The sequence below is a fragment of the Salvelinus sp. IW2-2015 genome, linkage group LG2, assembly GCF_002910315.2.
Source record: "Salvelinus sp. IW2-2015 linkage group LG2, ASM291031v2, whole genome shotgun sequence".
NCBI classification, from domain to species: Eukaryota; Metazoa; Chordata; class Actinopteri; order Salmoniformes; family Salmonidae; genus Salvelinus; species Salvelinus sp. IW2-2015.
Genome location: NC_036839.1, coordinates 40,883,015 through 40,901,834, shown reverse-complemented (window position 1 = coordinate 40,901,834; position 18,820 = coordinate 40,883,015). Strand labels below are relative to the sequence as shown.

Below are 18,820 nucleotides of genomic sequence, written 5' to 3'. Positions count from 1 at the left end.
GGTGGAAAAACAACTGGAACCATTTCCCTGTTTGACCACTAGGTTTTCTGGGTATCATGACTCATACTGTGGTACTCTTCTTTTTTTCTGCACTCCGACATTTTCTTTTTCTTCTCTCATCGCTTTCTTCTCTGGTTTATTTTGCATGCTGTCTTTGTGAGCTTCTATTTTTCCGTTTCTCTTGCGTTCCGTTGCATGGCTCTCAGCTCCCCAGGTGGTGCAGGAAGCTGCCRGTAAGTATGAGTAGAGAAAACGCTGGCCATAGTCAGTAGTGGTCTATTGTGTGGTAGTATTACCTCAGTAAACCAGCTCAATTCTCTCCTCCAGTCTCCTCTCACTGAGGACACCAGGGCCAGACCTACCAAAGCACTGTCCTGAATCCCTACTCATCCACTCTATACACTCACTCTTTCTCTGTCAGTTTCATTTAAAACTGCTATATTGGTATCAGATCTCTGTCTGTGTCTTATTATGTCTCTCTCTCTCTCTCGTTCTCTCGCTCCCCACCCCCTCTCTCTCTCTCGTTCTCTCGCTCCTCCCCCCTCTTTCTCTCTCTCTGTAGGACGAATCATTGCAGCATCTTCAGAAGGAGTCAGAAATTCTCCAGAAGACCTATGCCCATTACTTTGACCAGACCATAATCAACAACGAGATAGATGAGACCATCAGACACCTAGAGGAGGCTATAGACCTGGTCTGTACCAACGCACAGTGGATCCCTGTGTCCTGGGTCTACTGAGGAAAAAACACAAAGCCCTCCTCTCCTCTGCTTTCTCCTCCTCTCCTCTCCTCTCCTCTCCTCTCCTCTCCTCTGCTTTCTCCTCCTCTCCTCTCCTCTGCTTTCTCCTCCTCTCTTCTCCTCCCCTCCCCTCTCTGTCCTACTGGACCTTTATGGACAACACCTCTCCCCTCCCCTCCCCAATGACTCCTCTTTAGCTCCCCCTCCCCTTCTCCCCCTCCTCAGCGATGCATCTCTGTGAAAACTCCATAGAGATAGATAGAGGACTCCTCTTTATAGCTGTGCCATTRTMGCATCTGTGACAGCATGGGCAGCACCRTTGAAGCTACAACCCATAGGAATCTCCACCCAGCTGACTACTTTAAAATGGCCGAAGCATGGTGGAAGCCCTTAGCTGCCCATGCTAATAGGACCTTTTGGCCACTTGAGGCCTCTATTATTCTCTATGAAAAACTCACATCATTCCTTCAGGAAAAGAAAAGCACCTCAACCAATCAGAAACCTCTGTGTACTGCACATGACCTTCAGCAGCCAATTGAAATCCTCCATCTACTGCATACGACCTGCAGCAGCCGATGAGATTCTGCCCTTACAGACTACCTAGCCATAGTGTTGTATAAACAAAATAAACAAATAGATATAGTCATGTCTGTATTAGCTAGGAGGCAACATTTTTGTAGAAGTTTGTTTTAAAGAGACAGTACTATATCTCCTCCCCTCGTAGTGCACTGCAGCCTTCTGCATCATGTTACTGGCTGTGACCCCATTACCCCATCCTTCATGGATGTTGAAGTTCTTTCTCCTCGATCCCCCCGACAGCGTCATTGCATTGCCGTACACCAGAAGTACATTCATTTCCAATGGTACTCTGCGCTTGCCTTGCAGCGTTGTTTTGCAGAGGCAGTTGTAATGCGTTCTGTGTGGTAAATACATTGGATATATTGAACGTGTGCATGCTCGACGGCTTGACAGAAATGGTAGCAGAAGGTGAATGTTGAACTTTTGTTGCACACATATCCAGATGATGCTGCGGACCATTTTGCACAATGATGCTGTAGATGTGATCGATGTGTCAGCTGTCTCTGTGTTGCAGCTCTTTTCCTGCATATTCTCTTTCTCTCTCTCTGGACAGACTGAAGAAGAACCACACAAGAACCACACACACACTCCAGCCTCCCTTTATCTGGCTCTCAACACCTCTTTATTCATCCTTTACTCCTCCTTTATTAGTAGTGCTGAGAGATTCATTTCGGGTGATTTTCGGTTTTTCAACAAGATGTCGGTTCAATAACTTGAAATCCATTTAGTTMATTTTTTTGTGTGAGCCAAATGCACTGTTTCTCTAAAGAGAAATCAAATAATTCACAAAAGAAATCAACTCAAGAACTATGTGGGCCACTTGGCTGAAGGGAGTTGTAGCTTTCATTAAGCTAATATTATTTGAAGATCTAGTAAAAGGATTTTGTCAGACAGCTGTACAGCTAGCCTAGCTAAATAGGACGACTAAAGACAGAACAATATGGGGAGTACAGAGATAACGTTATCTGGCTGGCTGACTGCTACTGCCTGAACAGCGATAAGATGACTTTGAGGAATTAAAAATAATAACGTCATCAAATAAAAACCAAGTAATAAAACACAACTGAAATATTTTATTACTTCAGAGTAATTTCCTATTTTTCTATTGATGTCTACTCAATGTGGACCTGACCGAGACAATGGAATATTTTCAATGTTTTCGCGATAAGAATGTTCACAATTTTTGGCTTTGGAATTTCCATTCAAATGCAAAAAAAAAGAAAAATAGGTCACTATTCCAGAATGCATTTCATGATCAAACAATAATAATTCAAACCAAAATCGAAAACTGTGATTATTTTTTAAAGAATCAAACCAAAACCGACCCGACCTAGAAAAGCACTAATCCCTCAGCACTATGTATTAGCCTTTATTGTAAACTTTGTTCACATAATCATTTTCTGTCTTTCTCTAAGCTCACTCACTTATTATTCATGCATTGTAGTTCAGTTTCATCTTGCTTCATTTTGACTGTACATGTTATCACCCTAGCCACCCCTCTCCCCTGCAGACACACACTCACACCTCCACAAGATACTGTCTCTTCTAAACAAATCCAGAAATGTTTTAGAGATTTKAATGAGGTCTCGTGCATGTTGGACATTCGCAAGCTTACATGCCATCTGTCCGTCAGTCGGTCAGTCCATCAGTGTTCCCAGTGTCCTGCTGTAACCTCCTCTCTACTGAAAACCAACATTCCACCAACATTCCACGTGTCTGGAAGACTCCACTCGACCAATGGAAGCAAGGGGAACAGGAAATAACAACCAACAAAAATAACCTTGAAACCTATGCACATCCCTTGGCATTTCAGACGACATTTCTAAAATACAACAGAATTTTCCAAATCGACCATGGTAGCGAGATCGATGTGTTTGTTAAAAAAAAAATTGTCCTGATTTGTTGTATAAGAAAATTAAGAGGGGATCAAATTACAACTGATTCCTGTTTTGCCATTTCAGAAATGTGTTGTCTGAGAGTACTAATGTTTTAATTAAGTTTAATCAACGATAGATTAACGCTGATTTGTATTCTGGATCAAAAAGGATGTGTACACACTACGTTTTGCAAGGTGAAGGCTTTGCAAAGGAGCAGTAGGCAGTTTGTGTATCTGAATAACTGTGTATATGAAATATGACTGATGATGATATATGTATGACTGCCCCAGTGTAAAATAATCTACAATGATAAAGTTCTTCAATATGAATTTAAAAATATATATATTTCCTTTTATGTGTTGAAAATGTAACCTGTGTCTCTCGCACGCACGCACGCACGCACGCACGCACGCACGCACGCACGCACACACACACACAGAACATGATGTTTATTCAGGTTCACCAGCAGCGTCTCTCAATAATCAGTCATTCATTTTACTTTAAGCCCCACAGTACAGTTCATCTCTATCACACTCCCACTTAACCTCTAACCCCTAAACCTTAGACACTTTTTGAAGACCCCTTAGGGTTAGGGTTAGGGTTAGGGTTAGATCAGAAAGAGCTGGACGGTTGCAAGTAAAATGGAGAAAACTCCACCTAGCTCATTATCATGATCACGGTCAGACCACACCATCGCCCTCCTCATCCAGTTCCCTGGTGGTTCAGTCCAAATACAAAAAATGGAGAAATATAATCCCTAACTCTCAGCAGTTTATAATTAAAAAAATAACACCAACATTAATACATGAAATAAATACATTAATGCATTATATAAGACATGGTAATAATACATAAAGTAAACCACAGTGATCTAATATGACACCATGGCCTTGCAGCGTCCAGCCCATCCCAGGAGTCATCCCATAGCCCTAGACCTCATCTCACATTAACAGCAGATTTACCATTACTTCACCGGGTGGGTTGACGTTTCCACTAGGCTAAAAGAACATCCTTAGCAGATCAGGGTCAGAGTTCAAACTGTTGGAAGGAAATCTAAGACCTAGATTAAATCCGTAGCGTGAAAGATCGGCGCAATAGGGTGATTGAAATTTAAAGGCAATGTTCCAGCGTTCGCAGAGACCGCATTCACGGTACGCGCTGCATATGTCGGCTCAATCGGAAATTACCTTTACACTTTCATTGTGCTATAAACAAGGATCTTCCTCGAAACAGATTGCATCTAGCCCTAAATAATGTGTAGGAGCAGAGTTGTGTGTTATTAAGAGTTTAGTATACATCGCTCTGTGAAGGAGTAAGGTCAATATTAATAATTATATTATGCCAATGAACACCATTTAACTAAATCACTGGTTTGGCAAGCGACATTTAGCAAACATTGTGGTCATAGGAAACATATGTATCTATACATATCAAATCATGGATAGTTGTACCTATTTAAACAGAAAGATAGGTGTTAATATGCACACCCATATACAAAATTGCATATTTACTGTGCACAGAGACTGTGTATGAAATGTATGCTGCRTCATCAATAGTACAAATCTAATGCAAAAAGGGAGTGCTTTGATAGTCCATTGATACATTGTCATGTGACAGTCAATACTGTAGATCATCCCAAAGAATGCAGTTCGTTCTGTCTTTTTGATAATTTTCCTTATTGACTGAACAACATACTGTTTACATAAGGGAAATCAGGTCCATAAGAGGCAAACGCAATGATAAACTCCCTCCATTACATTGTGCTAGACTAGACAGAGGCTTACAAGGCAAAGAGGAGCACACTGTAAGAAGATTAATGCATGTATGAAAAGCTGCACAGTCTACATTTACTGAGTTGAATGATTAAAACAAGAAGAATGAGGGAGGAAAATATCTGTCGAGTATATAAAGGCGCTGATGACTTGACCTGTCAGCTTTTACACATTTACATTAATTAGAATAATGTTTATTAATGTTACAGGGAACACATTCATGTTTTAAATATTATATAATATGAATGAATGCTATCATTCATTAGAGAATGTTATGTAACACAAGGAAGGTATTGAAATCTAAACCATTGCAATAATCCATGGTTTCAATACAACACACATTCTGCATAGTACAAGACAAATCTGTGCTGTGAAATATCAAGCAGTTCAGTGTTTTACATGAGCCACCCTCTCAGTTCAGCCTGTATCCATGTGATCTGAACCTGTTGTATTACTTATTCCTTTCATTTCGAAGGATGAACAACAAACAAATGTGAGTTTTCATCAGCAGGAAACTCACATACTCCACAAGACTTCATTGGACAGTCAGATACTCAAACATCCAACAAAGATTGACTTGTCTGTAGTGTCCTTCATTCTAAACAGCTTTCGTCCCAATGGGGGAAGAAATCACCCAATTTTACGAAACACAACCACATTATTCCATCTCTCAGGTTCCAGTCACATGCCCAAACAGGAAATCCACATCCAATTGGCCAATCGTCATCCAGAAGACACACCATATCACCAACAATGAGACCAGTGATTGGCTGACGTCTGCCCCTTTGATCCCAGCGCTGAGTCCCTCTGCGGGGTCCAGCAGGGTCCCGTTCCTCAGGCTCTCCGTCCCATTCCCCACCTCTTCCCTGAGCTCCTGCTGTAGCAGCTTGGAGATCAGGCTGTTGAAACGGTTCTCCGTGGTCGAGAGGATCTCCGAAGACATCGTGGTCAGATTCAGCTCCCCCGGATCCAGGCACGACCCATTCACCCTGGCGAAGACTACCTCGCTCAGATCTAGGCCGACCACGGAGGACGGGGAGGCGCAGGGGATGTCCCGGACCAACTTATAACTCTCCATCCACTCCTTAAGATACTCCAGAGAGCAGTCACATTCCCAGGGGTTCCTGAAGAGGTAGAGGCGTCCGATGAAGTAGACAGGCTGGAAGACGGGGAAGGGCAGGGAGCTGAGGTTGTTGCTGTTGAGGTGGAGGGTGATCAGACTGGTCAGGTTCTCAAAGGAGCCCTCCTCGATATAGACCAGGCGGTTGCGGTCCAGGTAGAGGACCTCCAGCTCCACCAGGTCGCTGAACCAGGTCTTGGAGATGTTGGTGAGCTGGTTGCCCCCCAGGTTGAGCATCTTGAGGCGGCTAAGGCCCTTGAAGGCCACCCGAGGCAGCTCAGACAGCAGGTTGTCGTTGAGGTAGAAGTTCTCCAGGCGCAGGAGGTCCTGAAAGGACTGGTCGTGGATCACGTTGATGCGGTTCTCCTGGAGGTTCAAGTACCTGACGGGTTTTGGGAAATGAGAAGTGTGATTATGCACATCTAAAAAGAACAGGATAATGAATTATCCAGACGAAGAGAGAAAGAAATGTCGGCTCAATGTTTGCTGCTCACCAAGAAGTTTGTCAAAAATCAAATCAAATCAAATCGTATTAGTCACATGCGCCGAATACAACAGGTGTAGTAGACCTTACAGTGAAATGCTTACTTACAAGCCCCTAACCAACAATGCAGTTTAAAAAAATACGGATAAGAATAGGAAATAAAAGTAACAAGTAATTAAAGAGCAGCAGTAAAATAACAATACGGTAGCGGCAACATTATGTACAAAATACGTTTTTAAAATAAGTTACAAACAACGCAAATAAACAAACAAAAAAAACTATCGGTTGGGGACACGTAAAACGTCAGCCTTCTTCTCCGGCGCCAATAAGATAATGCTAGTTATAATGTTTTGACATTATTGGTCTTTGCACCAATTTGGCTTCAAAGGTTTTTATAACTGTACAAATTTAACAAAGATCAACATGGTTGAAATGTTTAAAGAACTTCTTGCCAAAAGCAGCCAACAGTGAACAGAGTCTGTCTTTCCTTTCTCTCTCTCTTTCTCTATGAGTTATAGCTAGCTACCTACCTGAGGTTCCCCAGGCCCAGGAGAGAGTTATATGCCACCGCCTCGATCTTGTTCCGCTCCAGGTAGACGTGGGTCAGGTTCTCCATCCCACGGAACGCTCCAGGAATCCTTCGGAAGTTGTTCTGGAAGCAGAAGAGTTCCTTCAGAGCATAATTTTCTAGAAAGATCCGGTCGGGCATGTTGAAGAGGTTACAGTCGGCCACGTCCAGTCGGACCAGGCGTTTGAGCCCGGTGAAGGTGCGGGTGTGGAGGTAACGGATGTACTCATTGTGGGCCATCTTCAGTTCCACTAGGTTGGGCAGACCCTAGAGAATTATCATAATAATACATGTGTTAGTAGTATAAGAATCATATATTCTATACACTCCAAACTGTTCACGTACAGCAATAAGAGAAGTCAAAACATGATCAATAATACTGAACAAATTCAATCAACCAAATGCTCAGTATATCAGGAGAGGAAAAGGACATAATCTCAAGCAAAAAGACAATTTGTAATCTTGATTAATGGATCTCTTTTTGATTGTGTGTTTGTTAGGTGTGTGTACAGTATGTCACCGATGTTGTTTCTTTGTATCTGACCTGTAAACAAACATTTCCACTTACCATTGACATTTGACTAATTTAGCAGACTCTCTAATTCTTTAGCAAACTGTCTTAAGAAAGCTATGTGAGCCAACTACATATCACAGTCGTAGTAAGTACATTTTCCCTCAATAAACTACAGTGGGCTCTAAAATTACTGGCACCCCTGACTGGCAATGCACAAACAATACTTAAAACAATATAAACAATATAATTATAGAGAGAAACTCAAAATACCAACATGTGAGAAATACTGTACTTTATTAATGTTTCAATGGAACCCACCAAAATCAGACAATTATTTAATACAAAATACATTTCACCAAAATCAAGGTTTCATAATTATTGTCACTCCTCATTTAGCACTTAGTGCCACCACCTCTGTCAAGGATAACAGCATGGTCTTTTCCTGTCATGTTTGACAAGGTTAAGGAACACATTTGGAGGGATTTTGGACCATTCCTCTATGCAGATCCTTTGAAGAACCTTCACATTCTTGGGTTTGCGCTTATCAACTGCCCTCTTCAACTCAGCCCACAGGTTTTCGATTGGATGGAGGTCYGGCRACTGAKATGGCCATGGCAGAACATTGATTTTGTTGTCACAGAACCATTTCTGTGTGGATCTTGAGGTATGTTTTGAGTCATTGTCTTGTTGTAAAGTCCACATACGGCCAAGTCCCAGCCTTCTGGCAGAGGCAACCAGATTGTCAGCCAAAATTGCCTGGTACTTGGTGGAATTCATTATGCCATCAATCTTAACCAGTGCCTCTGGACCTCTGGAATTAAAACAGCCCCAAAACATCACTGACCCACCACCATATTTCACCGTGAGTATGAGGTGCCTCTCCTTGTATGCATCTCTGTTTCGACGCCAAACATGCCGATGCTGTATCTGACCAAAACGTTCAATTTTGGTCTCATCTGACCAGAGCACCTTCTTCCAATCATAATTTAAATCACGTTTGGCAAACTCCAAGCGCTTGCGTCTGTGTCTTGGGGTCATTAAGGTCTTTCTTCTGSCAACCCTTCCAAAGAGCCTGTGGTTGTGGAGGTGGCGTCTGATGGTGCTTTYTGAAACCTGGTGATCTCAAGACGACACCAAGGCCTGCAATTCTTTCACAGTGATTCTTGGGGATTTTGTTGCTTCTCTCACCATCCTCCTCCCTATCCCGGGGAATAAAATGCAGTTGCGTCCTCTACCCGTAAGGTTTTCAACTGTTCCATATCTTTTGAATTGTTTTATAGTTAATTAAATCAATAAATTATTTTGGTTGGTTCCATTGAAACATTAATAAAGTACAGTATTTTTCACATGTTGGTATTTTGAGTTTCTCTCTATAATTATATTGTTTATATTGTTTTAAGTATTGTTTGTGCATTGCCAGTCAGGGGTGCCAGTAATTTTRGAGCCCACTGTAGTTATTAGCAAAGTGCTGGTAGAAAAGGACAAGTGCAGTTTTTATTACATTTTTGAGAATACAACAGTCAAGATGTTGCTGGTGGAAAAAGTACCCAAATCTCATACTTGAGTAAAAGTAAAGATACCTTAATAGAAAATGACTCAAGTAAAAGTGAACGTCACCCAGTAAAATACTACTTGAGTAAAAGTCTGAAAGTTTTTGGTTTTAAATATACTTAAGTATCAAAAGTAAATGTAATTGCTAAAATATACTTCAGTATCAAAAGTTAAACTTAACGTATAAATAATTTCTAATTCCTTATGTTAAGCAAACCAGACAGCATCATTCGTTTTTGTTTTTACAGATAGCCAGGGGCACACTCCAACACTCAGACATCATTTACAAACGAAGCATGTGTGGTTAGTGAGTCCGCYAGATCAGAGGCAGTAGGGRTGACCAGGGATGTTCTCTTGATAATTGTATGAATTAGACCATTTTCYTRTCCTGCTAAGCATTCAAAATGGAACGCGCACTTTTGGTTGTCAGGGAAAATATATGGAGTAAAAAGTACATTATTTTCTTTAGGAATGTTGTGAAGTAAAAGTAAAAGTTGTCAAAATATAATTATTAAAGTAAAGTACAGATACCCCAAAAAACGACTTAAGTATTTTTACTTAARAACTTTACACCCCTGCTGCTGACCTTGAAGGCCCCAGGGGTGATGAAGGAGATGTTGTTGTGGTCCAGGGACAGGGACCTGAGGGACGGCAGGGTACCAAAGGCCCTCTCAGACAGGAACTTAAGGCTGTTCTTGTCCAGGTTGATGGAGGACGCTTCACAGGGGAACTCCCGGGGCAGGTCGGGTAGGCCCGAGCGGTCACACAACACACTGCAGCTCTTCTCCAGCGTGCACGTGCAAGAGGCTGGGCAGGAGCGTGCACACGCCCACAGAGCCAGCGCAGCCTGGGGAAACAGGCACAGGACAGAGACTAGAGGGAGGAGAAGAGGATAAGAGAGAAAGAAATAAGAGAATAGAGGAGAGATACATATGGAGGAGTGATGGAGATAGAGGGGAAGGTAAGAGAATGAGAAAACAAGAGAAAGCAGAGGTTTGTTTATATTTACAAAGATMTTTTTCTCAAAATGATAAATTGCCCAAAATGTCTCAAAATGAATTTAGCTAAATCCCAGATGAGTTTCTCAGAGAGACAGACAGATGGACGRCAGAGAAGGATTGGTTAATACTGCAGTGGAGATGAGAGGGGATTTCACAGACCTGATTTGAAAGTTTTAGGATTACGACTTTCATTCAGTAACCCTAACCTTATGTTACACAACGCAGATGTTGCAAAACAAACCATATCACTGATTAGCAGATACATACTGTATGTCAAACTTAACCTTTTGCTTACATTCATCTCACCAAGTATGAGTATTTTGAGGGTGGATTCAAATAAACACGGTAGTGCATAGGAATATACAGTGGTTATAAACATCAGCTTTTTATTAGAGATACTGGTGCGCTTTTACTGAAGGAAGACTAGGACTAGGTTGCTCCTAAAGCTCAGAAAAAAGTTGGCATCTGTTTACTAAGGCCCAGCGATCATAATTATTATAATYATTATAATTATCGACAAGTGAAAATCCCCACTACAGTGTAGAGGGGATATGATCTGCAATGTTCCCTYTGCCCAGATTAAAGTGGTGTTGTGAGTAAATGTGTACCAGGGCACAGGGTGGAGACAGTGATGATTTGATAAGGGAGTCACACAGCACAGTGGCATGACAGCTAGGCCTATTCTCAGGGTTATAGCATCATGCCAAACCAGACCGCAGTCAAGTCAAAWAATGATGTGATTAAGACAGAACAACTCAGATTAGGGATGAGTTAATACAACAATAGGACTGGGATTTGACCCTCTCATCCAGCTACAGTAAGGCTGCTGGGAGTTTAACGGTAGATTTTAATTTGATCAATCAATAAAATCTCTCCAGATTAAGGGCCACTGTTCAATCAAACCCAGTATCCAGGGTTTTTGTGGGGGGTTGGGGGGCATGTTAGGATTAACGAAGGCTTGTTTGGATTAATGGACTGGAAATAGAATAGGCATCTAATAATAGTCTGAAAATAGATGGACTGGAATTAGTGGACTGGAAATAGAATGGGCATCTAATGGTAGTCTGTTGTATATCTATTAGAATAATGTAACGTGATTCAAGAGAAGACRTTCAGAGCATGAGGATCATCAGTAGACATTTCAAGAAGAAATGTGAAACTTTGTGTGAGAACATTTGTTTTTGGATTCATATGCTCAACCACACAATGTTTACAATGTCAAATAAAAAGAAACTCCAGAGCATGTATAGCCTACCATTTTATGACTCATTCCTAAAGCTGTGCCTGGCTGTGTTACTAACATGTCAACATAGGCTTTTCTAGCCTCTTTTCCATGCCCATTAACCCCAAAAAATCCATGGATCCTTTAGCTATTTGATTTTTWATTTKAAGACCCCTGTAGGTATCATAAAAAATATATACAAAAATAATTTGATAAAATATAGAATTTKGCCTTAACTAATATAGTTCACTGAAACGATTCAAATTAGACATTCATAAATGGCAATGCAGAGAGTCAAAAAATAAATCATAAGGAATAAAGTTTTGAAGTGTCTTTCCTATCTCTAGGAGATATATATCTTTTAAATCTGGAAATATCTTTATTTTTTGGGACACATATTTAATCCCTTTTTTTAATGGCACAAAACTAATTCCATACATCTTTTAAAACGGTACCGGGTTACCTTCAGAAAAGTCTTGTGGGGGTCATAGAGTAAAACTTTCCATGGAGTGGTCATATTAGTTTTGTAGGCCAAACCGTTCGGATGTTACAGAGGTTTTCGTGAGAAGACCGATTTTCGGGATGTCTCCTGGTCTGACAAACRRCTCTGTAGCTCTGCCACTTTCTACAGCAGATGTTTTTTTTGTATGGGCTGCATCTCAATCCACCACAGATGCGGAAGGGTGATATAGATGGATGCAGTATATTGATATCTAAGGAGGGGGCGATCTGGGATTGATACATACATTTTTGGCCTTTAAAATGAATTATATCTTGAAGAACATAACTTATAAATGCCTCATGAGCTTAGTTCAACATTCTTACTCCATCACAACCTAAAATATAAGTTGGTTTTCACTCCATTGCAACAGCCTTGGTTTCTCAAATGACTGCCTCGCCTGGTTCACCAACTACTTCTCAGATAGAGTTCAGTGTGTCAAATCGGAGGCCTGTTTGTCCGGCCTATGGCAGTCTCTATGGGGGTGCCACAGGGTTMAATTCTCGGTCCGACTCTTTTCTCTGTATACATCAATGATGTCGCTCTTGCTGCTGGTGATTCTCTGATCCACCTCTACGCAGACGACACCATTCTGTATACTTCTGGCCCTTCTTTGGACACTGTGTTAACAAACCTCCAGACAAGCTTCAATGCCATACAACACTCCTTCCGTGGCCTCCAACTGCTCTTAAATGCAAGTAAAACTAAATGCATGCTCTTCAACCGATCGCTGCCCGCCCGCCTAGCATCACTACTCTGGACGGTTCTGACTTAGAATATGTGGACAACTACAAATACCTAGGTGTCTGGTTAGACTGTAAACTCTCCTTCCAGACTCACATTAAGCGTCTCCAATCCAAAATTCAATCTAGAACCGGCTTCCTATTTCGCAACAAAGCATCCTTCACTCATGCTGCCAAACATACCCTCGTAAAACTGACTATCCTATCGATCCTTGACTTCGGTGATGTCATTTACAAAATAGCCTCCAACACTCTACTCAGCAAATTGGATGCAGTCTATCACCGTGCCACAGTGTTTATTCCATGTGTAACTCTGTGTTGTTTGTGTCGCACTGCTTTGCTTTATCTTGGCCAGGTCGCAGTTGTAAATGAGAACTTGTTCTCAACTGGCCTACCTGAAATAAATAAATAATAACAATAAAATCTMCAGCCCCGTATGAATTTGGGAGTGGTTATATTTCTCCAGCCCCATCCATCAGCTGTTTACCAAGAAAGTGGAGGGGTGTGCGCTTTGTTGTTGTTTGAATCCCAGATTGCCACTTTAAACATACCCAAAACTCCTTATTGAGTTATCTTAGTCTTTTGATAGAGGCAATCACTGATCTGACATGACTGTATGTCGCTATGTTTGTTTTTCATCCATCCACACTTTCTAAGTATTCAAACAGGTCGTTAGAAACAGTGAATAACAGTGTAGATATGAGTGAGAGACTGACCTGTTAAAGCAATGAGAATCATCCCTGCAGTCTCTCATCTGGGACATGACAGGATTAAAGAAGATCTGAAACCACACACACAATTCTGTTAAAACACATCAACACTGTATCAGGTTAGATCTGCTTATGATGCTTAGAGATGTTGCTACGTATTAATATGTTAATATTGTTACATACATGGAGCAATCTAAAAGTTGTGTTGTTCATTATTTACATAGAATTACCATCTTATTATAATGTTTAAATATAAAATRTGTATTTACAAATGTGAATAAATACATGAAGTAATACAATTATTCACAAACAGTTTACTAATAGTTAACAAAATATCTATTCATTTCATATTGGCAGTTTACAAGCAGTGCTCCAACAAAAAAMCGGTTGGCATTTTAGTAAAGGGCAAAAGAAACAGCATTAAAATAGGTAACAATTCAAATCAACAGAAACACAAGACCCTTCAAAAGTTACAAAACACAAGCAATGAAACAATTTTTAAGGACATTTTGCATTATAACATCGACATGGAGGCAAACCAAAATGCCATTTGGAAATTCTGCGAATAAATAGTGTGACAACACACTTATATAATTCTGTCATAATTATGGCAGGATTGTAAAAAGTAGTAAAATACCATAAAACACACAACGTGTTCTTACCTGTCAATCATGTCTGACAATCATGTCTGTCCATGTGTGATCCAGGTGTGCTGCTATCCATACATCTGTCTGTCCATCCTGCCGGTCAGTCAGCAGAGATCCCTCCCACATACTGAACAGGCGAACAGGTCCTGTCTGTGTGTGTGTGTGTGTGTGTGTGTGTCTGGGAGTGCAAGTATATGCAAATACATTTGTATGAATGTGTGTGTTTGATAAGTGTGAGTACACCAGTGTGTGTGTGTGTGTGTGTGTTCCTGCACTTAAACCACAGCAACCCCCACCGTCATTAAAACCTGTGTGCGTGCATAATATTCATGTGTGTACTTATCCAGTCAGCGTGTGCTTATGTATGACTGCTTCATCACTAACTACACACCACACACACATTCCCAAAAGCCCATCTCTTACTGGCAAATCCCCTGGAAGGAGAGAGAGATGGAGGGATGGATGGGGAAACGGAGGGATGGATGGAGAGACAGGGATTAACAGAGGGGTAAAGCAGTACTCTACGCTAACAGCACAGCCAGGCCTGTAACCCAGCAGCATACAGCACAACTCAGATTAGACTACTAGCTCAAATCTACAAATTTATATCCACAACCACTTCAGTTCATCAAGGAGAACAAGTTGTCAAATCTAGGCTTCCTATTCGTCCAGAACATCCAGGAAAATCRGCCAGCAGGCTTTCCACCTCTTTTAACCTAAGAGGTCAGAGGTCATCAATCAGTGCGGATGCTCCTAAACAGGCTCTTAACCACCAATTTGGGGTCAGATTACCCTAACTCAAATCTCATGCTTCTGGCATGTGSATGTATAACCAGTAGATCCCCTCACTGGGCACACCACGTCWTTTCAACGTGAACCATCAGATCCTCCTCTCCACCCTCTCAGGGCTGGGCATCTCAGGCTCTACACACTCCTGGATTGCATCCTACCTGGCAGGTTGCTCCTACCAGGTGGTGTGGAGAGGATCTGTGTCTGCACCACCCTGGTGCTAGCCTACAGAGCAGCAAGGGGAACTGTCCCTCCTTACCTTCAGGATTTGCKCGAGCCCTACATCCCAACCCGAGCACTCTGTTCCACCACCTCTGGTCTCTTGATAATCCATCCACCTGACAGTTGTGGCATATGAAGAAGCTGATTAAACAGCATGGTCATTACACAGGTGCACCTTGTGTTGGTAGACAATAAAAGGTCACACTAAAATGTGCAGTTTTGTCACACAACGCCACAAGTTTTGAGGGAGCGTGCAATTGGCATGCTGGCTGGAGGACTGTCCACCAGAGCTGTTGCCAGAGAATTGAATGTTAATTTCTCTACCATAAACTGCCTCCAATGTCRTTTTAGAGAATTTGGAAGTAAGTCCAACCGGCCTCACAACCGCAGACCACGTGTGGGCGAGTGGTTTGCTTATGTCAATGTGGTGAACAGAGTGCYCCATGGTGGTGGTGGAGTTATGGTATGGGCAGGCATAAGCTACAGACAATGAACACAATTGCATTTTATCAATGGCAATTTAAATGCAGAGATACCGTGACGAGATTCTGAGGCCCATTGTCATGCCATTCATCCCCCACCATCACCTCATGTTTCAGCATGATAATGTACGGCCCAATGTCGCAAGGATCTGTACACAATTAATGGAAGCTTACAATGTCCCAGTTTTCCCATGGCCTGCACACTAACTGTGCCACTAGAGATTCTGGGTTAGAGTCCAGGGTCTGCCGCGACCGGGAAACCCATGGGGCGGCACACAATAGGCCCAGCATCGTCAGGGTTAGGGGAGGGTTTGGCCGGCAGGGATATCCTTGTCCCATCGAGCACTAGCGACTCCTGTGGTGGGCCGGGCGCAGTTCCCATTGACAGTTGCACGATGTTTCCTCCCACACATTGGTGCGGCTGGCTTACGGGTTAAGTGGGCATTGTATCATTGAGCATGTTTGGGATGCTCTGGATCAACGTGTACAACAGCTTTTTCCAGKTCCCGCCAAWATCCATCAACTTCACACAGCCATTGAGCAGTAGGACAACATTCCACAGGCCACAATCAACAACCTGACCAACTCTATGTGAAGGAGATGTGTCGCGCTGCATGGGGAAAATGGTCACACCAGATACAGACCGGTTGTCTGATCCAAGCCCCAACAGATTAATGGCAAATCCCCTGGAAGAGAGAGACAGAGGGAACAGTCATTCAGGAAAATCTTTGAAATTGTTGTAGGTTGCGTTTATATTTTTATTCAGTGTATTTAGTTAAGTGGATATCTCTCAACAATAATTCTCATACTAATTATCATTACTAAGCAGGGCTGAGCTTGGTTAAAACTCTGGATGGGAGACCAAAAGGTTTCCATAGATGTTTTTTTTTTAAACCACAGGAACAAATTCAGCATTTTATACAAGTTTAGTCTATGATGTAAGTTGGTTTCCATAACAATCCTGTAGTTGAAATGTCAAAACAAATTGATTACTTTCTTCAAATTCAGTATATTGTCCCACATACATGTTAGAATACATTGACAAATTAGGCCAAAAAAAACATTGAATCAACTAGTTTGTGCCCACGGATTTGATCCCATCCCGGTTTAGGCACAAAACAGGACGAATGTTGAGAAACAGGGCCAAGGGATTCTCCATGAACTTTCCCAATAAGGCTTATCTTAAATTATACCAAAACATTTGGCTAATTTGTGCAATACAGAATRTGACCTTGATTTGACAAAGCCATACAGGAAATTAAAAAAAGACAAGTGACAGGGTTTGTTTTTAATGAAATCAATATTTTTAATTTTTATTTTTTTATCTTCAAAAGAACTGAAGCCTATCAAATCCCAACCAACGCCAACGTCGCAGCTCCTCTCTGCCGCAAACACTCCAGGCAATAGCCTGTCCTACATTTATAACAAATCTTATAAAACATGCTTACATTTTATAATAAGGTACTTTTGCATTCAAACTTTTTATTTTGGTAAAATCATTACAATAGTCACACAGCCAAGTCTTTCCCCATGCAGTGCATTAGCCTCTAAGCTAGTACAGAAAGCAAAGTCCACATCTAAACACCTGTGTATGTCTCAGGGCACTGAGCAAGTAAATGGTGGTCATAGCATAGTCATCCTGTGCTCAGGCTAGTTAATGTCCTGCTACGGTGGGGAACACTACTGCAGCGGAGACCTGCTCAATACTCTGAGGGGAAAACAATTACTCCAGGTGCCATATATGCAAATGCAACAGAGAATAAACCACATGTTTGTTTAAGATTGCCATGTGCCAGACATTCACTGGAACAAAAATAATTAAATCGGTCTAATTAGAATAGTTAAATGCACACAATCCCATGCACTTCTGCACTGGTACATTGAGGAAAATTAGCTTTTGCTCTTTTGAGAACTTTAATTCCAAACCTTGGCATGTCTGTTTAATTCCATTTTTTCTTTTAAAGGCCAATCAGACTATCTAGCTATTATTTAGATATGTCAGGGCCCAAGGCCTCAAAACAACTGCGGATATTATTATTATTGACAGAGTCCAATATGTCTTAAACATTAAAAAGCTCACACTACCCCGAAGTATAAATTTCACGCATACAGGTGACATTCAACATTCAAGTGCCAGTGTTTGTTACCGTCTTTTGGTCAAGTTTCTTGAAACTTTCAAAGAACCACTGAGGCTTAGAAAAATAAATATTTTCTCAAAAATGCTTAATAAATTACACAAAACTAGCAGCAAAAGTAGAATCTAGAAATCTGTGTGCAAATGGCTAAATTCCAACTGCTTAATCCCCTGGTCCCAAAAAAATCCTGGTTAAATGTTGAGAACCCTTCCCCTTTGTAAACAAGCTGCGTTTTTTCCAACAATCTCTTCAAACAATATTTGGAAGCTTAAGGACACGTATTCAAGACATTTATATAAAACTCTAGATGTGCAATAAAATAACTTTTGTAAAACTTGATGGGCACGACAACAAACGAGGGCCTACACACTGAAACTCAAGTAGCACCATTCAATCAAAGTACTCAAACACTGTCAGTGCATCCACTTTTTAAGTTCATCAATTTAAAAAGTTTTCAAAGGCACAACACACTTGAGAAGAAACGTAGCGCACTTAGAGATTGCCAAATGCCCCTTCTCTCCTCAGCTGCTCCTCTGAGCGGAAAAGCCTCGTCTGGCCATTCGGTACCAGAGCTTTATACACATCTAAAGCAGACAAACCCCCAGAGGAGTTGACAGTACATATATACCATAAGGGGACAAAAGTTGCCCAGCTTTGGCCACCTCCACAGCTACGATAAGGAGCAATGGAAACCAAAGCAATGTTGGCGCACTGAACTTGAGCCCTAACCCCTGACCCCCCCCATAACACCAGCCCAGGGCACAACTGTCCTACTCTGAACAGTCCATTTGCTTTCTGACTGGTTAACCCTTAGTGATGGACTGCTCCTGTCTGACAGATGAACCATGCCTCCAACGCAGCTTGAAAAGAGAAAAGGGTTGTAATTAAGTTAAGCCTGCGACTCAGTTCATTTGTCTTATATCTCCTTGACCAAAAAACAAAACACTAGCATGCGTAGAATACCGGCTCCACCGCTCGGTCAACGGTAAGACGGTTTAACGTTAACGTCGCGCCACACTGTGCCCTCCCCACGCTGTGCTGTGCACCCCCCCCCTCCCCCCCCGACGCTGTGGTCCGTATGGAGCCATTTTGAACTTCACTTTCAAGATGGCGCCATTTTTTGTTACAGGTGTGGAGAAACGTTTCACTCAAAAATAAAAAACAGT

At 41.7% G+C, this 18,820-nt stretch overlaps 1 protein-coding gene and 1 pseudogene across 1 annotated transcript; one reads left to right on the top strand and one right to left on the bottom strand.

The window, feature by feature from the left end:
- The window catches only part of LOC111971934 (peripheral plasma membrane protein CASK-like), a 274,635-nt pseudogene extending 271,101 nt beyond the window's left edge, over positions 1-3,534 (top strand).
- A 104-nt stretch (positions 3,535-3,638) lies between these two features.
- Positions 3,639-11,540, bottom strand: nyx (nyctalopin). Its single transcript, XM_070446438.1, has 4 exons — positions 11,507-11,540; positions 9,791-10,077; positions 7,102-7,406; positions 3,639-6,469 (listed from the first exon to the last, which is right to left on the bottom strand). The coding sequence occupies exons 1-4, from the start codon at positions 11,538-11,540 to the stop codon at positions 5,638-5,640; spliced, it is 1,458 nt and encodes a 485-aa protein (XP_070302539.1). The 3' UTR covers positions 3,639-5,637.
- Positions 11,541-18,820: the final 7,280 nt, after the last annotated feature.

Coding starts and splice junctions, on each gene's coding strand:
- nyx (XM_070446438.1), bottom strand. CDS start 11,540: ATGGAAAAGAGGCTAGAAAAGCCTATGTTGACAT. Junction 10,078..11,506: donor AGAAAAGCCTATGTTGACAT/GTTAGTAACACA, acceptor TCCTCCCTCTAG/TCTCTGTCCTGTGCCTGTTT. Junction 6,470..7,101: donor CTGGGCCTGGGGAACCTCAG/GTAGGTAGCTAG, acceptor AAAACCCGTCAG/GTACTTGAACCTCCAGGAGA.